This window comes from Eulemur rufifrons, unplaced genomic scaffold (genome assembly GCF_041146395.1).
Source record: "Eulemur rufifrons isolate Redbay unplaced genomic scaffold, OSU_ERuf_1 scaffold_84, whole genome shotgun sequence".
NCBI classification, from domain to species: Eukaryota; Metazoa; Chordata; class Mammalia; order Primates; family Lemuridae; genus Eulemur; species Eulemur rufifrons.
Window position 1 is genome coordinate 1,029,068 of NW_027182866.1, and position 26,933 is coordinate 1,056,000.

At 57.9% G+C, this 26,933-nt stretch overlaps 2 protein-coding genes across 7 annotated transcripts in view; one reads left to right on the top strand and one right to left on the bottom strand.

The window, feature by feature from the left end:
• The window catches only part of MORN1 (MORN repeat containing 1), a 33,992-nt gene extending 21,238 nt beyond the window's left edge, over positions 1-12,754 (bottom strand). The window contains exons 1-6 of the mRNA XM_069464639.1: positions 12,679-12,754; positions 11,526-11,597; positions 10,597-10,695; positions 9,705-9,815; positions 8,381-8,471; positions 7,776-7,863 (exon numbers count right to left, since the gene is read on the bottom strand). Of these exons, the coding sequence (XP_069320740.1) occupies positions 7,776-7,863; positions 8,381-8,471; positions 9,705-9,815; positions 10,597-10,695; positions 11,526-11,597; positions 12,679-12,754 (537 nt within the window). The remainder of the gene's footprint in view (positions 1-7,775; positions 7,864-8,380; positions 8,472-9,704; positions 9,816-10,596; positions 10,696-11,525; positions 11,598-12,678) is intronic.
• A 301-nt stretch (positions 12,755-13,055) lies between these two features.
• RER1 (retention in endoplasmic reticulum sorting receptor 1) lies at positions 13,056-26,927 on the top strand. Of its 6 annotated transcripts, none has more exons than XM_069464646.1 (7): positions 13,056-13,191; positions 17,722-17,809; positions 19,310-19,414; positions 22,389-22,488; positions 23,723-23,801; positions 24,933-25,068; positions 26,291-26,927. In XM_069464646.1, the coding sequence occupies exons 2-7, from the start codon at positions 17,729-17,731 to the stop codon at positions 26,378-26,380; spliced, it is 591 nt and encodes a 196-aa protein (XP_069320747.1). In that variant the 5' UTR covers positions 13,056-13,191; positions 17,722-17,728; the 3' UTR covers positions 26,381-26,927. The 6 variants fall into 6 exon arrangements, with proteins under 6 accessions (XP_069320747.1, XP_069320753.1, XP_069320748.1 ...); XM_069464652.1 differs by having other exon boundaries at positions 17,728-17,809; XM_069464647.1 differs by lacking the exon at positions 13,056-13,191 and adding an exon at positions 13,305-13,478.
• The last annotated feature ends 6 nt before the right edge of the window (positions 26,928-26,933 follow it).

Below are 26,933 nucleotides of genomic sequence, written 5' to 3' on the forward strand. Positions count from 1 at the left end.
GGATCCCAGCTGGGCTGGGCTGGGCTGGGTGGCTGCTTTGGTGCTGTCCCAACCACGGACGAGCAGGCGCGGTGGCTCACGCCTGTAATCCCAGCACTCTGCAAGCCGGGATGTGAGCAGCGCTTGAGGCCAGGAGTTCAGGACCAGCCTGGGCAACACAGCAAGACCCATTCTCTATAAAAAATTTAAAAATTTTTTAAAAGTTAGCTGGACGTGGTGGCACCTGTAGTCCCAGCTACCCAGGAGGCTGAGGCAGGAGAATCCCTTGGGCCTGGGAGTTCGAGGCTGCAGTGAGCCACGATGACACCACTGCACTCCAGCTGGGGTGATAGAGCCAGACTCTGACTCTTAAAAAAAAATGAAAATTAAAAACACAATTTTTAAAAACCTGAGCTAGAACGAATTGTAAGAAATGAGTCCTTGAGGCCTTTCTCACCTCAGGAGCACTTTCTAGTTAACTGATGCTGTTTCTCTTTCGGTGCCTGCACTGGAAGTGACTCCCAGGCTGTGACCTCTCCTGTCTCCAGCACCCCTGGGACACGCCGAGTCTCTGTCCTTGTCACAAGTCCACCTGCCCTGCACATTGGGAGTCTGGCCCTGCCTGGGTCTGGCCGACACGCCGGGGGATTCCGGCGGGCAGAGGGTGGGCCGGCGGCTCCAGGCCCAGGCTCCCTGGTGGCCCCGATGCTGTTTGTGGTCAGGAGGCCAAACCCCCCCGACCGTGGCCAAACGCTGGGCCTGCAGCAGGTGAGGCCTTTCGCTGTGGTCACCGCCTCCCGCAGCAGGTGGGGGCCTGGGGACCAGCCGCCCAGCCCCCTCAGGTCACCCCACACATTAGGATCCCGCCAGACCCTCCTGCCTGGGCCCTGCAGCTGCTGAGGCGGCCGGAGCCTGGGGGCCCTGCCCAGGGCACTGCAGTGGGACGGGTGCTCCCCAGTCTTCAGGGACAGGCATCTCCCCTCAGCCCGTTAACAGTGGGGCCACCGGGCGCCGTGTCTGACCTCCCTGGGCCTGGTCACACACCGTGTGAACCGCCAGGTGCCTGCCAGTGCGGCACGAGCTGCGCTGACACCTGTCAACACCGGCACCCACAGTTCCCTTGCGGCTCCGGCAGCCAGTCCCCTCCTCCGCCCCAGGGTGGGGGCGTCAACATGAGGAGAGCCCGCAGATCCCCAAATTCTCAGGGCTCTTCCATGTTAAAAGTGCCCCTGGGGTCACCGGCCCCACCTGCCTGGCCTGTGTCCCCCCGGCCCGAGGACAGTGGCGCTGGGAGGTGAGGCCCACGTCCCTCCGGGTTGGCATCCCGCACGCGCCAGGTGGGGAGAGGGAGGCCAGGGCCCCAGGGGGTGAAGGCGCCACGGCAAGCAGGTACCAAGCAGCGGGCTCTCCCGGGAGCCAAACACTGGCAGAGCCCGGGAGGCCGGGCCAGCCGGGAAGCAGCAGCCGGCGGAGCCACACGGCAGGACACGCAAACGCACACCGGCTTCCCCGAGCAACTCACGGCTGCTTCCACCTGCCGCCTTCTCCCTGTCTGCTCCCGAGCACCGTCCCGGCCCCGGCGAGGCTGCTCTCTGAGGGGCCGCCCTGTGCTTGTGGGGGCAGCCCCCAGCCCTCCATGTCCTGCGGAGGTCGAGACAGCAAGATGTGACCCAAGGACACAGGACAAAGCCAGCAAGGACACCGCAGAGGTCGGCAGAGCAGGCCGTGCCCCAGCCCTGGGGTGACCGGCTTCGGCAGCTGCCACCAAACCCGACCACGGGGTTCCAGTCACCACGGAAGGGGAAACATTTTTGGCTTTGTGATTCACTGCTTTTATTTTCAGGAATACATTTTTTTCTAGCACTAAGTTTTTAAAAAGATTATTGCTGAAGCTCTGCCTTGGGGAATGTGGCCGCAAGGCAGGAGACGCAGTTTGCAGAGATGCACCTGCCGCCAGGAGGGGGCATTGGCCACTGCCTGACACCAAGGCCACGTCCCCGAGGTGGCCGCCAGCCCTGCCCGGGCACACCCTTTGGTGACCGCTGACTTCGCGGGAGCTGCTCTTGCCCGGGTGGGGGTCTTTCCTCCGAGCCGGAAAACCTGGGTCCAGGTCGGAGCTGTAAGGGATGGCCAAGGGCAAACTCTGGTGCAAAAAAGGACACTGGGGAGAAACACACTACTTCTAGTCCTTCTAGAAATTAAAATTATCTCTGAAATAAATGAAAAGCAGAATGCTGGCGGGCGGGTGGGGCGCGGCGCACAGGGCAGAAGGCCGAGAACCTGCCCCGGGAGAGTCCGCAGAGCCGCAGTGAGGAGCAAAGGGCCTTAGCTGGGGCTCCGGGACCAGCGCGTCCGGCGAGGGAGCGGCCAGGAGACGGCACCGCCGCAGAGATGCCGACCAGAGAGCCAACCTGGGTGCACGCAGGCAGCACATGGGGAGGGCTGACACTCATTAGGACCGATATTTTAAAAATAACAACAGAGAGAGAATAACGTGTTGGCGAGGACGTGCAGAAATCTGAACCCTCCTGCACTGTTGGCGGGAAGGTAAAATGGTGCAGCCACCGTGGAAAACAGTGTGCTGCTTCCTCGAAGAATGGCAAATAAAATCACCCTGGGATCCAGCAATTCCACTTCTGGTTATACACCCCGAAGCATCGAGAGCAGGTTTCTAGGAGATATTTGCACACTGATTTTTGTTTTTAGAGACAGGGTCTCGCTCCGTCACCCGGGCTGGAGCGCAGTGGTGTCCTCACAGCTCCCTTCAGCCTCCAACTCCTGGGCTGGAGCGATCCTCCTGCCTCAGCCTCCTGCGTGGTGGGACTACAGGTGTGCGCCACCTCGCCCGGCTAACTTTTGTAGAGATGGAGTTGTCTTTTGGTGCTCAGGTGGGTCTCATAGTACTGGGCTGACATGATCTCCCTGCCTCAGCCTCCAAAGTGCTGGGGTGACTGGCGGAGCCACCAGGCCCGGCCCACACACTCACGATCACAGTGGCCTTGGTCACAGTAGCTTAACCGTGGAAGCAGCACATGTGCCCATGCACGGATGGCCTGATAAGCAAGATGTGGTGCACGTGCAACCAGGCGTCATCCTGGTGTCATCCAGCCTTGAGAAGGGACGAGGTCCTGCCACGCGGCGGCACAGCTGAGCCTGGAGGACGGGATGCTCAGTGACATCAGCCGGTCCCAGAAAGGCAAACGCTGTCGGATCCCACTGCTAGGAGGTCCCCGGAGCCACCAAATCCACAGACAGAAGCAGAACGGTGGTGCCAGGGGCGGGGGAGGGAGGGGCGTGCGTGTTTCACGGGGACAGAGCTTTAGCTGGGAAGATGAGAACGTTCTGGAGATGGTGAGGAGGGCTGCGCAACAGTGCGCGTGTGCTTAACGCCACGGCGCTGCGCACGTACAGATGGTTAAAATGGTAAATTTTAGATGTATTTACCATGATGGTTATTTTTAAAAAGAGGACTAAATATTGGACTACCGACCCCCTAAGGAATAACTGTGCCTGCACTCGAGCTGAGACGTCTAGCCCAACTGACCCCCATGGCCTGGCCGGGTTGGGGCCTTTCACTCCTCATGCCGGGGCCGGCCGCTCGCCTGGAGAGCCTGAGTGACGAGGGGCAGGTCACAGGCCCGGCAGTTAGTTTTCCTCCAACAAATGGCCGTGTAGAAATCTGCTGCCTCTGCAGCGAGTTCTGAGGTGGCCCCGTGGGCGCGTCCTGGTCCCAAGGGTCCATGCAGCCTCTGGAGGGCGCCCTTCTCCGTCCACGGTGCCCACACGGTCGGGCAGGACAGACGTCCTCACTCAGCCGAGCGTGGCTGTGAGCGGGAGGCTGGAGGGAGCATGGAGTCAGCAGCAGGTGTCGGTGGCTGTGCCACCCAGGCCACGGCGGCAGAGACGGGTGGCGTGTCCCCACGGCGCTCAGGACCACGGGCCTGCCCTGGTGCGTGGACACAGCCTCGGGAAGCGGCTTGCCGGCAGCCCTCGGCCAGGCCAGCCGGGGTGGCCACGGTCCTCAGAGCCCAAGTCTTGGGAGGGCGGCACCACCCAGTGCCGTGAAACGCGGGTCACACAAAGGTTTGCACGACGGCTTTCCCATAAATCCTCCGCAAAACTTGCTGTGGAATTCAAGGCTTTAGCACCGGAGGAAAAACCAATCCGATGGGAAAAGCCCCCGGACGGGTGAAACCTGGCGTCCCCAGAGCTGGCGCATGGCCGCCTCCCCGGGCAGGCCTGGCTCCCAGGCGTCCTCAGGCAGCCGCAGGGCCAGAGCCCGGCGCGGTCACTGGGCACTTCCTGTCCACCCCAGTCGTCACCGGGAGCTAAGCCTCTCCAGCTCCCGGAGGCCCGAGCCGGGTGTGGTGCCCATCAGCGGGGCTGGGCTGCCCCCTGGTGGACACGCTGGGGGCACCCTGAAGCCATCAGTCCCAGGACGCGAAGGAGGGTGATGTCCCTGGCCTGTGCCCTCTTGGCTTTCTGCAGGCTCAGGAGGGGAGGCCTGACTGGGCCCAGCGGTGCCCAGACCACTGGTGACCAGTGGGCAGCCGGGGCCCGAGGTGGAGCCCCTGTGGCCAGGGGACCCATGCTGCAGACCCGCTTCTGGGGATAGGGCTGTGCTGGGACGGGCGTTGGGGGGAGGACAAAGCCTTTGGTGATTCTCCTGCGGAACGGGAGGGGCCTGGCCCTGGGGGCAGCGGGAACAGCACCCCCCGCCCCCCACTTGGGCCGACACACCTATGGGACGTGTCTTCCCCAAATCACAGGGAACGGGAGGGCCAACGCTGAAACCCCAGGGACAAGGGCTGCTCTGCTCTGCCCCTTCTGTTCGGGAGACCAGCTCTGTGCCTCAGTTTCCCCAGCCATAAAACGGGGCAAGGAGCAGCCCGCGCAGAGCTGGGAGGGTGCTGTGAGTTGACTCGTGTGAAGGGCGTAGAACACTCGGAGTCCCGGGAGTGGAACCGACACCACGACCTGACAGTCCCGGTGCTGTGTCAGCAGCTCGGCCCACAGTCCTCCCAGCTCTGCAGGTGCGGTCGTGGGCAGGGGCCCAGGTGCGGTGGGCAGTGGGCGGCGGCGGACGGGAGGTGCCCCTTGCCCAGCTCTGCAGAGCTAAGGAGGTGATCTGTGGCTGCCCGTGACTCGCTGTAAAGGCCGGCCCAGGCCACAGCATTTGCCCACGAGCACTGTGGAAACCACCAAGGGCACAGGCCCTGCCACAGGGGCTCGGGGATGATGCTGGCCGATGACCAACTGCCTCCACAAGGGCTTTGCCATCCCGGGACTGGCCTGGGCGGTGCTTTCTGTTTTGCAGGCAGGGAAGGTGGGCAGCCCCTCACGGGCCCAGCCCCTGCCCCCCACCTGCTCCATGTCAGGGAGGGCTCCGGGCCAGGCCCGGTGCATCACCCTCAGCCCCGGCCGCGGCTGGACCCTGTGAACGGTTCTCCTCTGCCAGTGGGCACGATGCCCGGCCTTTCGAGAGAGGGCGCGGGTGCGACTCGGGGTGGGGGCTCCCTTTGCAGATTCCAGAGTGTGTATTTTCAACTCCTCAGGTGAGGGGGCAGGGGCCCAGGAACACCCGCAGTGTCCCTTCTCCGCCCAGCGTCTCCTGCACCCCAAGGGTAGCTCCTGGGGAGAGGCTCCAGACCCTGGCACCCTGGAACTCCACCACCTGGAGCAGTTCCGGGATGTTCTTTCCAATCATTGCTCTAACTTTCATGCGAGACTCTTGGCAAGGACAGCGACTCAGCCGACAGTGTAATTCTGAGGCCCACATAGTCAAACGCTGCATTTCTCAGCAACACCAGCCCCGGGGCTCTAGGAAATCGGGGTTCCCTCAGCGTTGCCGTGGCAGCTCTGGTTCTCTGGCTGTGACTTGAGCAGACGGTTAAAGGCCTGAACGTGCCACCCCTTCCTGTCGGTGCTGCGGGACGCCCAGGGGACCCCGCCAGCCTCTGGGTCACCCTTCCTGCTGTGACAGCCACACCGCAATCCTTGGCTCCCGAGGCCCTCGGTTCTGTCAGTGCCTCGCAGCCACCCCAGGAAGAGCCTGGTTACTCGTGAAGCCCCCGCGCGCCGTGGACCACCAGCCTCCCCTGACCACGGGCCAGGAGCTGGCCCTGCACACAACCAAACCGGCCCCCAAGCCCCACCTTTGAGGGTGTCTCTGGCCCGCTCGTGTCTTTGCTATTTTCGTGTTTTTTTGTCCCTTTTGGTAGCCAGCCACCCCTTCCTAGTTACTAATTCCTTCCATCAAACTCCCCATTTAAGTGGCTGCTGTGGTTTCTGCCTCCTGACTGCATCCTGGGCTGGTCCTGCCGTCCGGCCAGCGCTCAGGCCACAGCCCAGGTGCCGTCCTCGACTCTCCTCTCGCCTCAGCCCGACACCCGATCTGCCAGCAAACCCAGCGTCTTCGCCCAGACGTCCCGAAGTCACTCTGTACCGCACATGCGCCACTGTCACCTTCCCCGGACGGACCCCCTTCCCCGTCCGTCTCCAGCTAAGAACCAGAGGGAGTCAGGGGGCTGCCTGCCCTCTGAGGCTCCAGGCCACTCTGGGTTCCAGCCGCAGCCCCTCCCCACCGGGCTGGGCCTGTTCCCTCGGCCCCTGCGCTCCTCTGCCCCGAGGCCGCCCCTGGGCTCCTCCTCTGCACTCGGCCTCAGCTCCAGGGCTGACACTCCCCGACGGGCCTCTGCCACCCTGTTGGCCCGGGCACTCTCATGGGACTACGGGAGCCACAGCATGTGTGTGCATCTGCTTGCCGTGGGGGCCTCGCAGGAACATGCTGGCTGCTGCTCATTTTGCCCTGCCCAGCACACATGCCGGCATCCGGCAGACACGTGAACCGTGGCCCATGGGGGCCTGGAAGGGTCTTCCTAGGTGCCTGAATCTCCTCCACCCACCTTGCAGGCGCCCGGAATCCCCATTAACCTCCTAGGAGACAGAGGGGCTGCCTGTCCCTTGACTCCAGGGCATTTCTCACCAAAATGCTCCTCTGAGCTGACTGCGCCTGCCCCATCGTACCTTCCAAGGAGTGACTCATTTTCACGAGGTGACAGTTCTGGGAATCAGCTGGATGCAAAGGCCGGGGAGGGGTGGGGACCAGGTGTCATCTGGGGCCCAGAAACTGAGTCACCCTCTGCGCGCCTCAGTTTCCTCATCAGTAAAATGAGCACAGTACTCATTACGACCCCCTGGGGTCTGCAGGAAGTCAGCGTGTGCCACCCCAAAATACGCCTCTGGGGCAGGACTATTTCGAGCTGATTATTTTGAGAAACTGCAGACACAGGAAGTCAAAGTTTCTCTCTTGTAAGAAAAATCAACATCCATCACAGAAACGTGTTTGTGAGTCTGTCCCCTCCGCACCAGGAAAAGACGGGCGACCACAGGCCCCTGGAGACTTGCCAGGCGGGAAGGCCCCCACTTAGACCCGCGGCACAAACCGCGCCTGTCCGCCGTGCCCACCTGGCCCCCCGCTGCTGCCCCAGCACCTTCCTCCTTTGTTTCGGGTGAAGATGGCGCCTACGCCAGGGGTCAGAGCCACCGCTCTGAGACGCGCTCCTTTCCCTGGTGTCTCCCGTGTACCCCCGAGGTACACAAGTTAACCAATTTTCGTTTATTTTTCTCTCCTGGTCAACCTGCCTTTGGTGCAGGGGTCTGTCCCAGCCGAGGGCTGTGCAGAGGAGAGGGACACGGATCCCTCGCTCCGTTCCGAGGAGCCGAGGAGCTGGCACGTGTCAACTCCAAACACCCGAGAGCCCCAGCACCAGGCCTCACACCCGCCCCCTGGATACCTCATAGACGGAGCCGTCCGCACAGCACAGCACCCCGTGTCCCTGACGCTGGTCCCAGACCCAGTCGCCGTCGTACTTGTCACCGTTCCTGAGGGGCAAGGACAGAGGCCGCTCAGCCGAGGCCAGGTGGCAGCGGTGACTCAGAGCAGCTCCTCCGACCCCGCTCAGCACGTGCCGCCCGGGAACACGGCAAAAATAGGCCCTGAGCAGATGGCCCCGAGAGCTCCTGCCTCGCCAGGGCCGGCTGTGGGGCGGTGACAGGCGGCGGGGACACGTCTGTGCTCCCACCCTTGACGGCAGGGGTGCTTTCCAGGGCAGTGGGAACGGGGGTCCTCTGAGCCCACTGTGGCTTCACCCTCCCACCCGCCTGGCCTTCCCAGGAGGTGTTTTAACACGGTTGGGGGGGCGGGTGTTGATGTTTTTTCTATTAAATGTACAATTTCATTAAATAAGGGAAAAATGAGAGAATGACACCAAAACCACAGAATGTACTTAAACAACTGGGCATTTTGGGAGGATCACCCACAGAGGCTGGAAGCCAGAGTGCCTCGCCCACTTGCCAGGCCAGGGCAGCTCCGGCCGATGCCACCCGGACGCGCACTCACCGAAAGAGCATCTGCCCGCGGCCGTGCCTCTTGTTGCTGTGGAATGACCCCTGGTACACCTGTCCAGCCGGATCCACCAGGAACCCGTGCCCTGGTGAAGGGACGAAAAGAGACGAGCTTTGCTTTGGCCCCCAGCGCAAGTGGACCCTGCTCCCCGCTCCCGGGGACCTGGGCCTGCAGGCGGAGGAGGGTGGTGAGCTCAGGGGAAGGCCGAGGCTCAGGCCCCCTGGAGCCAGATGGTCCTTCCAGGTCAGGCTGCAAGGAGGCCCTAGGCCCTGCCCGGCACAGGAATGGCAGATGTCATTTGGCACAGTGCCGGTCCGCCCGCGGAGCCAGTGAGAATGGCTCCAGGGTCCAGCTCCTGAAGGCTGGGGGTGGCAGAAGGGGCCCCTCGGTGCCACATCTGTGACCCAAAGTGCTCTCCTGTCCTGCTGGGCCAGTGCCGCTGCGCAGTCAGGGCCTGTCTGCACGGCGTCACAGCGAGAGGGCAGCACTGGGCCTGGGCCATCTGCTCAGAGCACTCTGATCGGAAAGGTGGGAGGAGAGACGACGGGGATGCGGCTGCACTAAGTGGTGTGGTGTTTTCAGATTGGGGACAATTCGGAAATCCGAGGAGAGTTCTACTTGCTAACATAAGGAAATGCTGGAAAAGGGCGTTCCGTCTGTGATGGGAAGTATCACAACCCGCTCCCTTTGTTCCCGGGTGCACTTGGTCTTTCAGCCCCGGGCCGCGCTGGCTCAGCGGAGGTGAAGGCACAGGACAGAGTCCCGCGCCTGGTGCCGTGGAGGGGTTGTGAATCCGGCCTCCCGACTTGCTTTGGCCGACAGAACACGGAGCAGTGACCAAACTGTCCCAGACCGCCGCACCAGGAGCGGAGCTTCCCAGGCCTGTGAGGACCTCAGGGGCTGTCAAGGACTGGCTGAGCCGCGGTGTGTGGGCACCAGCCACCCCGTGTGAGACAGAAGACCTGCCCGGGAAGCCCAGGCCACACTGCTGACCCAGGAGCGTGAGCAAATAATTAAATGTGGCTGTCTTAACCACGACGCCGTGGGCGGTTGCTACATAGCAGCGGATAACCGAGGTGTGGCGAGTGTCCCAGGACACAGCAGGCTGGGGCCCCGCCGGGCACAGCGGCTCGAGCAGCGCGACACACAGAACCGCACCAGACGCAGCCTGGGGTGGAGAGAGGAGGGCTCAAGCCCCCACCTACTTCCCCAACCTCTAAAGTCAGGCCGGGTCAGTGGTTCCCAAACCTGGGCGCAGTGGTTCCCAAATCTGCCCCTCCCAAGCACCCCACCCTGCAGAGTGCCGTGGACGTCAGACCTTCCCGCAGGCCGTGGGAGACCTCCCCTTCGTAATATCCACCGGCTTTGTACTTCAACACGCCGCGTCCTTGAGGCTCTCCCAGAACAAACTGGCCGGAGTAGGTGTTTCCTGATGCAGACAAGGAGTGGGGGAAACAGGAGTTCAGGCCCAGTGCGCTAACAGTCACCTCCTCTGTCCCCTGACCGGTGTGGCTGCAGGTACCATTTCAGAACGGATGCCGTGTCTCTCATTGCTTAGTCTGGCAAATGAGGGAAACACGGTGAGAGGGGTCTGGTCCTCTCTCCACAGCTGCGAGTGTGATGGCTGAGGCCGACACTCTGGGGGCCTCTGTATTCAGAGGATCCACTGCCCTGTACCCAGGGGCAAAGGCCCCTCCGGGTCAGAGACTTAGGGGTGAACCCTCTCCCGGGCTCTTTAAAAACCAACTGAAAGCCGAGCTCCAGAGAAAGGTTCCCCACTGAGGACCGACCCCCCCCCCCTCCCAATCAGCCTGTGAGGGTCTGAGGTTCCCGGAGACGACCCCTTGCAGCTGGAGTGGGAGTCACCGGAGCAGTTTTCTCTTCTAGGGATACAATGTGGCTGAAATAACTTTAAATAAAAAAGGAAACAATACAGCTCTGGATTGATAAATCTTTATTCCAGCAAAGCCTTACGGGGAAGGCAGAGCTGCCAGTCAGGTGAGCACAGAGCCTCAACCTGAGGTCCCCACGGCACCCCTCACGGGCATAAGGGCCATCCAGGCCACAGGGCTCCAAGGCTGCCCTGCCCCAGCCTGGTGTGTTGCAATTACGAGACACGGCAGGGGACCAGAGGCTCCTGTGTCCAGAAGCGAGAGACCAACCGAGCCGAGACGGTTTTTGAGAACTCGTCCCCCGTCCCCAGAGCTAACCTGACCAGGCCCAGTGCTGGCAGCCTTCTCCGGTGATCTCTCCGTCCACAAACTCTCCTTCATAATAACTTCCGTCTTTAAACAGCAACTTCCCGACACCTGACAAAAGACACGGCACCGTGAAGCCACCCACAAAGACCCCATGCGTCGTTGGGCTTCTTTCTCAGGGTGAGGAGCTCGGCTTCCAGATTGCGTTTGGCTCCGTCACTTGCCTAACACATTTTTATATAGAAAATGTCCTTACAACGTCCCCTGGAACATTCCTGCGCACCCTGCTCTTCTAGCCAGAACGACTGCACGGGCGTTGAGAGTGCAGATGGGACCTCAGAGGGGACACTCCCCTCACTCGCCTCCGTCAACATGGGGGCCGAGGAGAGAGCCGCGGGGGGATACAGCGCAACGCTGACGGGCACACGTGCAAAGGGGGAATGACTCTCTCCAGGCCGGGCTCTGACGACAGAGCTTGACGTGAGCCTTCACGCCTGGCCTGGGGGATGACGGCCCGTGATGGCAGCACAAAGATAAGAAGCATCTGTGTCGCAAAAACACTCAATAGAAGTTAAAACGTTAAAACTATAGAAAATCTTGACAGGCAACAGATACAAAAAGTGCTCACATAAGAAAACGCCAAAAGACCAACCTTGCAGTGAAAGGAATGGGTGTACAATGGAGCAGGTGGGCTCTGCGGGGAGAGGAAGGAGCCCAGACCCCCGGAGCCGCACAGACTTCCCGGGGCGGGGGGAGTCCATGTGGTTTTGACTTTATACTTTCTTTTATTGCTTGGCTTTTCTACAAAAGTAGGTTGACTCTTTATAATCAGAAGAAAACCATAAAGCCAGTATTCCCAGGAATCCTGTTTCCCCTGCCCAAGCTCCCCGAGGAAACCGGCCCTGTCATCTGCGAGGTGGCAGCTGCAGGAGGCTTCTTACCATGTTTCTTCCCTCCTTTCCACTCTCCTTCATATCGGAAGAAAGAATTTGGATATACGTAGACTCCATAACCTGAAAGTTGAACAGATGCACACAGGTGAGCGTGGGACGCAGTCCCAGCACTGACATCCAACAGACGTTTGGAGGTGGGGGGCAGCCTCTAGCTCCGAGGGTGGGCTGCAGCTCACTTCATCTACAGTAAACTCCCGACATTGCCGCTCAAAGGCTCAGCGTGGGGTTTGTGAGTTTTCCTGTTTCCTGTTGGTCCATCCACTGGGTCCATTACCTACACAACGTGGATGAGAACCTGCTTGGCGCAGAGGAGACAGGCCCAGTGAGAGGAGGGCTAGTTTGAAACGAGTGCAGGTCCCTGAGAGAGCAGCAGTGTCCAGGAGGTGGCAGTGGGGGGCGGGCATCTTCTTGAGAAGGGAACATGTGAGCTGAGCCAGGAAGGATGAGCCACGAGCCAGCTGAAGGCAAAGGGGCAGAAGCAGTGAGTGTACAGAAAGAGGAAGGAGCGGGACTCTCCCATCCCTGTGCTGGGACTCTTCAGTGGTGTCCTACCCCAGGGGACAAAATCCACGTTTATACCCAAGGCAGCTGGGTGCACCGCCTCCCGACTCCCGACCCCAGCAGCTCCTGGATGGGCAGGGCCCCCTCCCCACCGGCTCCCCTGCCTTCAAGGCACAACTTGGGGGCAGAGGTTATGGGAGGAGGACAGGGGGTGACCGCAGTCTCCTGCATCTGCTATAAATCAAGGTCTGGTTCCACCCAAAGATACTTAGTTCATTTCAGACCTGTTTCTTCGACTTTAACAGCTCGGATTATAAACTCCCCGCGAAACGCACGCCCTAGCCTTCCCAGAGGGCTCCGGCCGGGAAGTCAGGAGGCTCGGCGCTCGTCCCCGCCTTGCCGCTCCTCACCGCAGCCACGGGGCCCGCGGGAGCCCTAGGTGTCCAGGCCCCGCGGCTGGGGCCTGTGGCCCGGACCCTCGCAGCCCGGCGCGGAGGGAGGGAGGGCGGCCCCGGCTCAGGGCGGGCTCCCGGACTCCCACTCCCCGGGGAACGCTTGTGGCGCGAGGGTTGTAGCGACCGAATGGAGCCCAGGACAGCGGCGACCCTCCCCCGGGCCCAGGCCGGGCCGCAGTCGTTACCGTCCCTCGGCGGCCGCCTCGGCGGGTCCCGGCGCGGCCCGCAGGGGCCTGGGGTCTCTTCGCCGGCCGCCGCCATCTTGCCGCTAGGGGGTTCCCTTAGCAACCAGCAAATCCCTCTCCCATTGGTCTCTGGCCGAGAGGGGGCGTGGCCGTGGGGGCCCAGTCCCGGAGCGATCACAATCTCTGGACCGGATTTAGCTGGGCCCGGAGCCAGAGGACGCAACTGCGCCTGTGCAGTGCGGCACGTTTCCGCCGCTTCTGCCCCTTCCGCCGAGAGGACTGCCCCGCCAACGGCCTCGGCAGCAGCACCGGAAGCGGAAATGGTTGGAACTCTTGGCCCCGCCCTCGCGGCCATCTTGGAGGCCCTGGAGGCGGTGCCGTGGAGGACGGAGCGGAAGTTCCCGCTGCAGCTTCCCGGATCCCGAGCGAAGCGCCTGCGGCCGCCCCTGCCCCGCCGTCCTTCTTCCTGCGGCCGCGAGGAAGACCGCGGCTCGGCCGCAGCGGCGCTGCGAGGTGCCAGGGGCGGGGACGGTGTGGGCTGCGTGGCGCGGGAACGGCCGGGCGGCGCCGCCTCCGCCTCCTTCCGGGCTGTCAAGGCCACGGGCGGGCGGGGCCGAGCCGAGGGCCGGGCCGGGAATGGTCGTCGGGGGGCCGGCAGGAGGCCCGCGAGAAGCCGAGAGAAGAGGCCGGGAGAGCACAGGCTGAGCCCAGGGCCGGGCGGGGGCCGGTGGGAGAGCTGCGAGCCCGCTCTCCCTGGCCACTCTCCGCTCCTCGCCCTGCCGGGGTATCTGGGGAAAGTGGTCAGTCGCCGTCCCCACAGCTCCGTGAGAGTTGGGATGGATTTATGCGGGGATGTCCTCTTGCCCCATCGCTGTGTTCCTTATTCGGGCTTATCTGTAGGATTTACTATTAAGCCTTTGGGTGAAGATACTGAACGGGCGCTAGTTAAATCCGTCGAGATTATATTTTGATAGTATTCCAAATATAGTCAATAAAACGTAAATTCTCCAGGCTGACGTTTGTACTGGTCCGTGGTCCTGCTGATAAAGTTAACATTTGTTTCCTTGCCAGGGCACCTTACACCCCACAGGGCTGCTTTCAGCCTGAGAACCTTCAGCGTGCTTGTCTTCCTTTTCTCTTTAGAGACTGGCTCTTGGTCCTGGAAGTGCTTTATTGTTAGTTGGGTTGACGTTTCACTTCATAGTAAGACGGCACTCTCCGCATGAGTGAGTAAAGGGTCCTCAGTAACTGAGACTCAGACCGTGACTTGGCTCCTGATGTGAGCTGGCAGTGACCTCACTCAAGCAAGGTACGGTATAAGGGCCAGGTGGAGGTCTAAGATGGTCACGCCCAGAGGAGGGAGGAGCCCCGGTTGTGGCCCTGGGAAGAAGGAAGAGGTAGGGACTAGAAGGGCATTTCAGGGGAGGGAACAGCATCAGAGGCCTGAACCGTGATGCAGAAGATCTGGGGGCTTTCCTTGTCCAGGAGGAATTTGGGGGTGGAGGTGGAGGGAAAGGTCGCAGCAGCCAAACTGTCGATGGCCCCATGTGCCTGGCTGAGGACTTTACTCTTTCTGTGGAACACTTCCTGTGTCAGGAGTGAGGGACCACAGAAACCAGTGAACGTAACGGGCTCTAGAACAAGGCCCGGTAGAGTTTTGTGTACAGTTTCTGGCGTGGTACTCATGGTCTCTGCTTGTACTGGTTTTATCTTTTTGTTTCCTTTGTGAGTGGGCATGAAGCGGTTACACTCAGCAGTTAATTTACTGGCTGGCTGCTATGTAATCAGCACTTCCAGCTGGTGGGGCCCAGCCCTGAACCAGACCAGGGCTCCCCAAGAAGCTTGCTTTCTAGTAGGAGAAAATTGAGAAGTAAACCAGAAAGGTAACAGAAAACAACTGTTAAACAAAATGTAATGAAAGCAGGGTGATACGACACGAGGGACTGGTTGCGGTCAGTGTGGACAGTAATGGAGGCCACTCTGAAGAGGTGGCCTTTAAACTGAGCCTCGGAGGGAAGCGGGTTGCAGAAAGACCAGCTGGTGCAAGGGCCGGCCCTCACCCAGGAACAAGTCTGATGTGTTTAGAAGGGCCGGCACACTCCCCGTGTGCCAGGCTCTGAGGACTTACTGTGGGCTGACTCCTCAGAAGAACCCTTTGGGGAAGGCAGTAAATAAATTAGTGCTGTCATCCCGTTTCACAGACTGGAAGCTGAGGCATTCTTAAGTAGCTCATCCAAGTCATCCTGCTAGAAAGTGACAGAACTGGGATCTGAAAGCCGGCAGTTTGAGTCCAAAGTTCACATTCTTAATCACGCTACTCTGCCTCTCATGCTGTTATTGGCAGAAAGTTTAATCAAGATGTAGAAGTACGTTTTAATATGTATGTTATATTTATCAGGTAATCAGAAATTGGCAAAAGCATTTTTGATAGGTTTTCTATACGTTCAGTGGAAGAGTGAGAAATTCTAAGCAATCAGCTCTGCTTAGAGAACGTTCTCTATGGGATAGTCAGGTATTTTTGTTCTAATATGACTTTATCACTTCAAGTAAAAGTGCTTTAATGGTAAACACTTTGGTCAGAGTAAGATACGGAAACATTTGTAAGGACTATACAATGAAGAATGTGACTGAAGTAGCTTTCTGCTGGCCGGGCTTTGGCCTCAGTAGGCCGGCCCTTCTAGGTAATTCATTCTGATGTGGCCTCTGTTTAAATATGGAATTCTCCCCGGAATGTAAAACTGCACCTCCTGAAAAGCAGACGGGAAGGACGTGGGGGCCACAGCTTGGTTGTTGGTTAAATCGTGTGTCTCTGGCGTGTGCAGCTCCGAAGGGCATTTCTTGGTGTCCTTGAGAGTTGCTGGCGCTCGACTTGGTGGATCCAGGGACTGGTGTCATGGAATCACATTCACGCTTGCCGGTGTGGACTTGATCATGTGGCCTAGTAAAACTGTTCAGATAACTTTATTTTTATTTTTGCTTTTTTTGGAGATAGGGTCTGGCTCTGTCGCCCAGGCCAGAGTGCCATGGCATCATCATAACTCACTGCAACCTCAGACTCCTGGGCTCAAGTGATCCTCCTGCTTCAGCCTCCTGAGTAGTTGGGACTACAGGTGTGCACCATCACACCCAGCTAATTTTAAAAATTTTTGTAGAAACAGGTTCCTGTTGAGTTGCCCAGGCTGGTGTTGAACTCCTGGGCTCAAGCGATCCTTCCACCTAGGCCTCCCAGAGTGCTGGGATTCCAGGCGTGAGCCACCACACTTGGCTGATAGCTTTAATATTTAGGCTGTAATTGGAAAGCGTATCCACTTGAGATCCAGGATCATACCATGTAGGCTGCTGACTTCATTCCAAAAAGAGGCCGGTTTTCTAAACGCTAGCAGTGCGGATGTGATTTAGGAGGTGTTAGTCTCGGGCAGGTGAGGGTTTCAGTTCCAGCCCCACTGTGAACCGGCTGAACGGCTGGGGCAACTCTTTAGCCTTTGTGAGCCTCAGTTTTCTCATCTCTAAATGGGAACAGTAAGACAACCTCAGGGCCTGCTGTGGGATGGTGTCTGTGCCTTTGTGTCTGGAGTTTAATAGAGCCTCATTTTACAGATGAGGAAACTGAGGCCGACTGCGTGGTCAGAGGGTTTGCTGAAGGTCTCACAGCCACTTGGCACAGGTGGGACTTAAAACCAAACTTGAGGCCGGGCGTGGTGGCTCATGCCTGTAATCCTAGCACTTGGGAGGCCGAGGTGGGCGGATCGTTTGAGCTCAGGAGTTCGAGACCAGCCTGAGCAAGAGCGAGACCCTGCCTCTACTAAAAAAAAAAAATAAATAAAAAGAAATTATATGGACAACTAAAAATGTATATATAGAAAAACTAGCCAGGCATGGTGGTGCATGCCTGTAGTCCCAGCTACTGGGGGCGGGGGGCGCTGAGGCAGGAGGGTTGCTGTGAGCTAGGCTGACGCCCACGGCACTCTAGCCTGGGCAACAGAGCGAGACTCTGTCTCAAAAAAAAAACAAAACAAAAACCAGACTTGAAACTGAAGTCTTATCCTCTTCACCTGCATGGCAGCAGATGCAGTTTGGGCAGCGGCCATGTACAGATTTGCAGGTGACGGTGAGCTTTGCCCCTGTCATCTTCCCTAGCTTAGGGCCCATGAGGATCTCATCTTTAAAGCAGGAGTGACAGCTGGAAAGCCCTGGTTCCTCAGGGGGGCTTTCCCGAAGAATGGCGAGTGCCCTGAATCCATCTCATCTCAGCACAGGGTGGCAGCGTGCTCGGGTGAGCAGCCAGCTGTCAGGCTGGTCTCTGGGCGTGCCCAGAGCTGTGGCATGACCTTTGACACGTGGCTTCGACTGTTTGGAACTAGTTCCTCCTTTATGAGAAAGGGTAACGATGCCCCTGCACTGGGTCATCAGGGAATTAAGTGGGATAATGTATGGGACTCTGGCCCCTGGGCTCTCAGGTAATTCCTCGTGGGCCCACAGCAGCATGGTGAGATAGCACAGATATGGTCCCCTCCAGCTGTCAGAGGAGAAACTGGGACACGGCTGGATGCCTGAGAGTTGTAGACAGCATGTTCCTGTTCAGGGACCCTTGCCGTTCCTGCCAGACCAGAGACCCAGGGCAGGGCATAGAGGAGAGGGAGTCCTTGGGGGGCCCCAAGGGATCCACAGAGGACAAGGGACCCGGAGGGAGGGTGTGCAGCACCATGCTGGGCCAGCCAGGGGCCCGGGGGGCAGCAAGGGCGGCTCCTGCTGCCGGCGGGCTGGGTAGCGCCACGCGTGTGGGAGCCAGGTGCTGGCAGTGGGCAGGAAAGTTCGTCCCGTGCTGCCTGGCGTGGTCGCTTGGTGCTGTCCCTTCCCTCCACCAAAGCCTGTGTGCTCGTGTGTGTCTTTTTCCTGAACATTTCATGGTAAAAACATACAAAGAAATGGTGTGAATGAAATAGTGGATATTGTAAAAACCCACTTGACATATGGATGAAAATAGGACTGAGTTTTTACATCCCTGAATGCTTTTTATTTAAAAGTGTTTTGTGTTTTTCTCAGTTACAGAATGTCCGAAGGGGACAGTGTTGGCGATTCCGTCCATGGGAAACCTTCAGTGGTGTACAGATTTTTCACAAGGCTTGGACAGGTTGGTGGGTTTTTATTTGTGGATCAGTATAAATATTTGGAATAGAAACTGTTGACTCCTGACACATTTTCCTGGAGGGTGTTTGCTGACGTCCCAGTGGAGGTTGGGCAACATCTTTACTCAACCGTAGGTCTGCGCGGTCAGAAGACGGCTCCTCACTGTGAACAGGTGTGCTTGTGTTTGCCGTCGAGGGCCAGATGCGAAGAGTTTAGGCTTTCGGGGCCACACGTGGTGTCCACCCACATACGTGTTTTCCAGTCCTGGCTCCCGGGAGGTACAGACACAGTCGTGGCGGCTGCTCTGCTCCTGCTGTCACCCCTCCCGACACCCGAGGCCACATGTGCTGGGAGGCCTTGCCCTGCCGCTTCTCTGCAGACGGCTGCTGGACGGGGCTCCCTGGGCGAGAAGGGCCCAGGTGCTGGTCGGTGGCTGTAGGTCACGGTGGCTGCGGGCTGTGTCGGAGGCTGCCTGGCAGAGCATGGGGCCTGGGACTGCGTCGGACACAGTGTGTCTGGGCTGCAGTCTTGGGGGCAGTCTGAGTCCGTGAACAATTGCAGGGCCTAATGTTTCAGCATAATTAGAAAATTTATGGACTTTCTAATTGAAAAATAGCATATGGAAAACTATTGATAGTTATTGAAGTTGGATATGGTATGTGTGGGCTCACACATTCTCTTATGTGAACGTTTGAAAGTTTTCATAATTAAAATTTAAAAATTAAATTTCAAAATTAAAAGCATATATATGTAAAAATTAAAAAAATATATAAAACTAAGGGTTCCCTCAGTAATTTCCGCAGCTGCCTCGGTGCCCGCAGGCTCTGCTGCTGGGGGCAGCTGCGGGCGGAGGCTGGGCAGCAGCGCTGGGAAGGCGCCGTGGGAGAAGGGGCTGTGGGGTGGGACGTGGCGGTGCAGCTGTGCTGTGAGGTGGGGGCTGGAGATGCACAGTCCTCTCGGGTGAGGTTAGGTGTCCCCCACCATGATCCCCTTGGGCCGTCACAGCCACTCCAGTGCGGATTGTTTTGTAGTATTTTTGCTTAGGAAATGAACCTGCTTCAGGAATTATTGCAAATAATTTTTGGATTGATTTAGTCACTGCTTTTTGCCAATACATGTACGATCTACGATGTTTTACTATTTTATTTCATTTTTTCTTTTTTTCTGTCTTTTCTCTCTCTTTCCTCTCTCTCTCTTTCTTTCTGTCTCTTTTCTCTCTCTCTCTTTATGTCTTTCTCTTCCTCCCTCCCAGGCTGGAGTGCAGTGGCACGGTCACAGCTCCCTGCAGTCACTGCAGCCTTGAACTTTTAGGCTCTAGGGATCCTCCTGCCTCAGCCTCCCAAAGTGCTGGGACTACAGGCATGAGCCATGGCACCCTTCCTCTTGCCATTTTAATTAGCTCTTTAAAATGGAAAGTCAGCTATAGCAGAGAGTACACTTTCTAGCAGAGTTTGGTGCAGGAGCTACAGGGTCCACTTCATGCTTTTGAACCTTATCTTTCTAGATTTATCAGTCCTGGCTAGACAAGTCTACACCGTACACAGCTGTGCGATGGGTTGTGACGCTGGGCCTGAGCTTTGTCTACATGATTAGAGTTTACCTGTTGCAGGTAGGTTTGGGTTGAAACGACGGACTTGGCTCTGTTTTCTGGGTGTGGTGTGGGTTGGGATGTTGTTGGTCCGATTTATCTTGAAGGATGTGGTCTTTAATCATCACTTTTTTTTTTTTTAAGCCAGAGTCTCACTCTGTTGCCCAGGGTAGAGTGCCGTGGTGTCAGCCTAGCTCACAGCAACCTCAAACTCCTGGGCTCAAGCAATCCTTCTGCCTCAGCCTCCCGAGTAGCTGGGACTACAGGCATGTGCCACCATGCCCAGCTAGTTTTTTCTATATATTTTTAGTTGTCTAGCTAATTTCTTTCTATTTTTTAGTAGAGACAGGGTCTCGCTCTTGCTCAGGCTGGTCTCAAACTCCTAAGCTCGAGCGATCCTCCTGCCTTGGCCTCCCAGAGTGCTAGGATTACAGGCGTGAGCCACCTCGCCCGGCCAAATAATCACTTTTCAGTTAAGCACCAAATATAAGAAATATCTCAGTGTCTGCCTTTTAAAAGAGGATTGTTTACAGTTCATCCTAAATCTGTCACACGGTCTCACTAGGGTTCTTAGTGTGTCCAGGACAGTCTTGACCCCGTCAAGATCCTCTGGTGTCCCTCTGAGCTGCTTGGGGACAAGATGATACTCTGTAGCAGTTACCTCATTCCTTGAATGAAGAGCCACATACTTTGGGTGTCACGAGTGATTCTGGCTTCCAAAAGGGTTTATGTGGCTTTTCTGAGTTAGGCCTTGCGTGAGTTTGAGGAGGAGGCGCAGTTGAGATGCTGAGCCAAGGGAGGCCGTGTGGAGGGCTTCCCTGATGGTTTGCAGGCACCTCCAGGCCAGGGGACATCTTCAGACGGCACCTTGGGTGCTTGTTTACCCTCTGGTGAGCACGTGGTTTCCAGGAGCAAAGCTGTGAGTGGGAATTCTTTGTGGGGCGGAGGGGAGGGTGGTTGGTGTTGTGTATGTCCAGAGGAGGGCGGGTTAACAGCCTCCTCCCCCGGACCTGTGAAAGGTGTTTCCTCATGTAAAGCACATTCCTTCCTTCCTGATGTCTTCCAAGATGTGGGAGGACAGTGGTCCAGGGATTGGCGTGTTCAGTGCTGGACCGGACAGTGTGTCCTATCCCGTGTGGACTGAACGTGGACGCTGTTCCGTGTTAGCACCTGTGCACCCACCGATGTGCTGAGGGGCGAGGCCCTGCCCTGGTTTGTTACTGGGGACCCGACCTGCGCAGGATGTTGAAAGCGAACGTTGAGTTCGCTGTAGTTGATCTTGGGCTTTGTTCTTTTTTTAAATTGGAACTGTGTCCATTCTTTAATGGAAGGAATGACCTAAAAACCTTGAAGTAGGGAATTCAGGCAAGAGCGGGGGCTGCAACACACGTGGGTTGGCTTTGCTGTGTTCTAAACCCAATTCATGCCTACCTGGGCATCCCTTTGGGCTTGACCCCACGACGCGAATATAAACATTAAATTTTCATATCTAGTTTTTAAACTTGAAACTAGTTTTTTGACTTGAAAATTTTTTAGGCAGAGATTTCATTTTATTGGTATGAAAAAGTTGAGGCTTTTATTTTTATTTATTTATTTTTTTTGAGACAGAGTCTCGCTTTGTTGCCTGGGCTAGAGTGAGTGCCGTGGCATCAGCCTAGCTCACAGCAACCTCAAACTCCTGGACTTAAGCGATCCTTCTGCCTCAGCCTCCCGAGTAGCTGGGATTACAGGCATGCGCCACCATGCCCGGCTAATTTTTTTCTATATATATTTTTAGTTGGCCAGATAATTTCTTTCTATTTTCAGTAGAGACGGGGGTCTCCCTCTTGCTCAGGCTGGTCTCGAACTCCTGACCTCGAGCGATCCACCTGCCTCGGCCTCCCAGAGTGCTACGATTACAGGCGTGAGCCACCGCGCCTGGCCAAGGCTTTTAAAATTGATAATGCAGTTCTGGTTTCCTAATGGGATAAACTTGGTGATTTTTTTTTTTTTTTTTTTTTTGAGACAGAGTCTCACTCTGTTGCCCAGGCTAGAGTGACTGCCGTGGCGTCAGCCTAGCTCACAGCAACCTCAAACTCCTGAGCTCAAGCGATCCTCCTGCCTCAGCCTCCCGAGTAGCTGGGACTACAGGCATGCGCCACTATGCCCGGCTAATTTTTTCTATATATATTTTTAGCTGTCCATATAATTTCTTTCTATTTTTAGTAGAAATGGGGTCTCGCTCTTGCTCAGGCTGGTCTCGAACTCCTGAGCTCAAACGATCCGCCCACCTCGGCCTCCCAGAGTGCTAGGATTACAGGCGTGAGCCACCGCGCCCGGCAAAACTTGGTGATTTTTAAAATGAATGAGTTGCAAGTAAGTGTGTGTTGCACGCGGACGTCCTGCCAGCGTCTGTCCTGCTGCTTGCACCTCTTGAGGAAGGCTTGGCTGAAAACATTTCTCCATTTCCTGGCCCTGGATTTCTTCTGGGCAAAGATCACGAACGTTCTCAGCAAAGAGTCTCTGGTGACGTGAGTCCGCAGAGGACTGTCGCGAGCAGATCCTCAGTGGCCGCTGAGGCGCTGCCTTGCGTCAGGTAACCCGCTTGCTCACGGTGGGCTCTGGGCCGGGTGTGCACCACCACCCCCGTGCCCAGGCTGCGCGAGGCTCAGTGCAGTGGTGGCGAGGCTCAGTGTGTGGCTCGGCACGTGGTTTTTGAGAAAAGCCTCCTTTTCTGCTGCCCTCCTGGGCGTGAGCTGGCGGCTGCAGGTACCGTGGGCATCTGTGCAGACGCCTATGCTCGGCCCTGGGCTGCCCACGTCAGTGTCAGACCCAAGGAAGTTTACTGTACTTTCTTGTCATGTAAGTTACAACCTCCTTGCTGTAAGTAAACTGTGTGTGCTTTTCAGATCAGTTAAAACAAAGTCGAGAGTTAACCAGAGTGTTAAGACACGAGTCGGTCCAGGCTGGCAATGGTTGAAGCTCGTCACTGACGCTGTGTTTTCTTCTCTTCCAGGGATGGTACATTGTGACCTACGCCTTGGGAATCTACCACCTAAATCTCTTCATAGCTTTTCTTTCTCCCAAAGTGGACCCTTCCCTAATGGAAGACTCAGGTAGGGGAGAGCTGTGCACTGTGCTGTTTGCTGGGCAAGGTTATGACTTTCTGTTCTCTGCATGTTCCCTAAAAACATCCGGGACTGTTCTCTTGGGGTTTCAGTGCCCGGTAGCGTTGGGTGAGCGGGGTACGTTTGCCTGTAGAAGGACGACTTAAACCCTCTTGATAGCCATGAAGTGGGTGTTCGGTCCGTTATCCCCATTCTGCAGATGAGGACACAGAGGCACAGAGGGTCATGTAGCTTGTCCAGGGTCCCGTGGCAGAGGGCACAACAGCAGGGATCTGAGCCTGGACGTCTGACTCCAGGGCTCGCCCTCCCGACCTCGCCTTCCTGAAGAGACAGCCCGTGCTGGAATCACCTCGGGGTGCCCGGTTAGGTGTCCGCAGGCAGCTCGCTGGGATTCAGAGACCACCAACGGGGGCCCGGGCTGGGTGGCCTCTGACTGCTGAGGGGTGATGGGGTGGAATGTTCCTGGCGGGCCTGTGCCACGCCGGTGATGCCGTACCCGCCAGCTGGGCCGAGTGCGCCGACCGGCCCGCCCCGCGGGAGGGAGTGAGCGAGCCGTTCATTCCAGGCACACCTGTTGCCGCTGCTGGAAAACCGCAGACGCAGCTCCCTGCTCGGCCGTCCTCTTTGCTGTGGGGGAGACACTGAGCACGACTGTTCTCAGATCCAGTGACCCGAAGCCAGTGATTTTTCTCTGTGGAATGTTACTGAAAATATTAAAGGGAACACACCCCTTTCGTTTAATGTTGCTATCAGGGGAGATTAGAAAGTCACGGGGAGACCCCTTTTGTCCTCAGTTTGTCCGTCTGTGGGGGGCAGACGAGCGGAGGCCTGCCGGGAGTGGCTGGCGTGGGCGGAGGCTGAGCGCCACGGCATGGTGACCAGGTGCACCTGGCCTGCGCCGCCGCCTGCTTGCTGGTGAATGCAGGTCCTCCAGCCTCTGTGGGCCTCGCGGAGCACGGCTGATGCTCCGGAGAACCTGTGTGCGGCCGGGTTCTTTCTGTATTTGACATGCGTGGAAGTCTTTTCTTAAATCTAGTGGAATCTTCTAAAGTGATGAATTGTAAGTTACCACCGATCCCCATGTTATCTGTGGTAGGACGGTATAAATCCATATTTCCATATAGGACGCCTGCTAGTTCAAAATCTCTTGGAGAAAAACTTAAAAATGTGATAGAAACAAAAACATAAAAGGTGCTTCCTCTCTGACTGTTGTGCCTTTCAGACGACGGCCCATCATTACCAACCAAACAGAATGAGGAATTTCGCCCCTTTATTCGAAGGCTTCCAGAGTTTAAATTTTGGTGAGCGAATCCTTGAAGGTATTGGATCGTAGCTGCTAAGACGTAGAGGACGCTGGTTTTGTTCTAATCAGACAGCCAATTCACCCTCCTAAAGACACGAGAGTTGTGTTGTGCTTTGTGACATTGGTTCACCCAAAGGGCGCCTGCTGGGCTGGCCCTGGGGTGACTCACAGGGGCCTTTTCGGGGAGATGCCCCCAGCCTCGTACCCTCTCTGGGTTTCCAGTTAGCTTCCGCACTCTGGGGGCAGGGAAGGCAGGCCCGCCCGGCCAGTCTGCTCTGCCTCCCTCGCTCCCTGACCTGTGGCCTCCCGCGGCTGGCAGGGGAGACCGGCCTTCTCCTCGAGTGGCTCTTGAGAGTCCGGAGCAGAGGTGCTGGAGTCCACACAGACGCAGGGCCAGGCCCGCTGCAGGAGTGGCTGCTGCTCCAGGTCTCCCGTAGGCAGCAAGGCCACAGTGCGTGGGCCCGGTGGACACGGTGGGCACAGCTGTGTCAGAGGGACAGGATTTTGGTGACCACATCTGTTGGTCCTGCCTTGTGTCCCTGCCCCAGGGCACAGGAGAGCCAGTCTCGTTGGATCAGTAAATTGAACAAGCAGGCTGAGCGCCAGTGCAGGTGGGGACAGGCAGGCCTCGGCCAGTCCCTGGGGCAGGAGCCAGAGACACTGGAGCCAGAGGTGGGTGGGGGGACCTGGAAGCCCCTGGGGAGCTTGGACGTGGTTCTGTAGGAACGGGAGCGCCACGGGGGCTTGGAGTAGGGAGCAGGAAGCCTGATTTGAGGGTGACAGCCGGGACAGCTGAGTGCCGGGTGGGAGAGAGCAACGCCGTGCTCTGCCAGCTCCTGGCTTCTCAGACGGGAGGTGCAGGGCTAGGGCTGCTCCAGACGGCAGGTTCGTCGGTAGTGGGGCGTCGGCTGCAGCACTGGTGTTTTCTTAGCTTTCAAGGGACTAAGAGGAGGATGTGTTTGTGGTTAAATGCAGCACACGTGTATCAGCTACACACCAAGGACAGGCTGCTCACCTGCTACCCAGAGTAGGGATCCCCTCTCCCTGCGGATGCTCCGGTGTGTGGGTGAAGGCAGGGGCTCAGTGCTGGCTGCGGACGGCAGCGCTAACCTTCTCTCCTCACCTGAAGGCACGCAGCTACCAAGGGCATCCTCGTGGCCATGATCTGTACCTTCTTTGATGCGTTCAACGTCCCGGTGTTCTGGCCGATTCTGGTGATGTACTTCATCATGCTTTTCTGTATCACGATGAAGAGGCAGATAAAGGTAACCGCCAGGCGCCGCGGGCGCTCACGTCGGGCACCGCAGCAGCACTGGGCAGCGACGCGCAGATGAGCCGTGCGTGGTGTGGCAGCCGTGCGTGGTGTGGCAGCCGTGCGGGGGTGGCAGCCTGCGTGGTGTGGCAGCCGTGCGGGGGGTGGCAGCCTGCGTGGTGTGGCAGCCGTGCGTGGTGTGGCAGCCGTGCGGGGGTGGCAGCCTGCGTGGTGTGGCAGCCGTGCGTGGTGTGGCAGCCGTGCGGGGGTGGCAGCCTGCGTGGTGTGGCAGCCGTGCGTGGTGTGGCAGCCGTGCGGGGGTGGCAGCCTGCGTGGTGTGGCAGCCGTGCGTGGTGTGGCAGCCGTGCGGGGGGTGGCAGCCGTGCGTGGTGTGGCAGCCGTGCGGGGGCGGCAGCCTGCGTGGTGTGGCAGCCGTGCGTGGTGTGGCAGCCTGCGTGGTGTGGCAGCCTGCGTGGTGTGGCAGCCTGCGTGGTGTGGCAGCCTGCGTGGTGTGGCAGCCTGCGTGGTGTGGCAGCCTGCGTGGTGTGGCAGCCGTGCGTGGTGTGGCAGCCGTGCGGGGGTGGCAGCCTGCGTGGTGTGGCAGCCGTGTGGGGGGTGGCAGCCGTGCGGGGGTGGCAGCCTGCGTGGTGTGGTCGCAGAGCTGTCGGGCGGCGCTGTGTCTGGGTGACAGCGCAGCGCTCCATGTCCCCGTGTTCAGTGGCTGCAAATGTGCAAGCTCAGCTGTCGCAGCGAGCGGCTCTCGGGCTCTTTCAGTAGACGCTTCCCGTCCCGAGAGCCACGTAGGAAAGCCCCGGTGGTGCCGGGCCAGGGCCCTGCCCGAGGAGGAGGGTGCTGTGCACGGTGAACCCAGACCGGGGCCTCGCTCTGCGCCGCAGGGGCGTCCCAGGGGCATCGGCAGGGGCATCGGCAGGGGCGTCCCAGGGGCATCGGCAGCACAGAGGGCCCCGGGCTGCCTCACGCCCCTCCAGCTCTTGCGCAAGAAATGCTGCCCAGGGCCACAGGGTCTCAGTGGGCCTCAGGCCAGGTGGTCTGGGCGGTGGGAGGTTTTGCCGTGTGGAGGCAGACGAGAAGCCCGTTACTGGAGTCCTGATTTCATTGATCTGATGGGTGGAGAAGATGGGGGGGGGGGCTTTGGCTGTTCAAGATTTGGGGAAAATGTGATTGATCAGGAAACTGTTTTGAAGTAACTCCAGTCTGTCTGTTTGTTTTCCCAGCACATGATCAAATACCGGTACATACCATTCACACACGGGAAGAGGAAGTACAAAGGGAAAGAGGACGTGGGCAAGGCCTTTGCTAGTTAGAGCCGGACTGAGTCTGTCACACGCATTGGAAGAACGGTTTTGAGCCATTGTAACAATGCCTTTTTTCTTCACATAAAGTAGTTGATTACGAGGGAGTCGGATTTTCTTTTTAAAAAGGATCTTCAATTATTTGTAACTGAAATATCAGGTTCTTGAAGAAACTGGCATTTAAACCAAATCACACATTTCTTTTTCAGTGATGCTCAAGTGTTTCTAACGATGGGATTTTAGTAAACCAGCTGCAGGCTCGGGAGGCCAGGCGGGTGGCGGCTCGCTGGAGTGACGGGGCGGGTGGCCGTCCCTGCCGCGGTGCCAGGTGGGTGGACAGGAGTGAGGCTCGCCAAGGAGGAGCGCCACGGCCACTCCGCTGAACCGGAGGGACGATGCCAGCCTGATTCCTGCGTGTTGGAAAGGACTAACTGTGGGTTCTAATGCCAGTTTCCTAATTTCATCTCACTAGAGATGTTCAAAGTTGGCCTCTACCTTAATGACTCAAAACTTTGTTCTTAACTACCATGATTGCTTTCAAGGGCCTGGAATTATAAATATATAT

Bases quoted from the DNA above. Each gene is read 5' to 3' on its own strand.
- RER1 (XM_069464646.1), top strand. From the start codon at position 17,729: ATGTCCGAAGGGGACAGTGTTGGCGATTCCGTCCATGGGAAACCTTCA. The intron at 19,415-22,388 runs GTAGGTTTGGGT...CTTCTCTTCCAG, and splicing joins TTAGAGTTTACCTGTTGCAG to GGATGGTACATTGTGACCTA. The intron at 23,802-24,932 runs GTGAGCGAATCC...CCTCACCTGAAG, and splicing joins CTTCCAGAGTTTAAATTTTG to GCACGCAGCTACCAAGGGCA.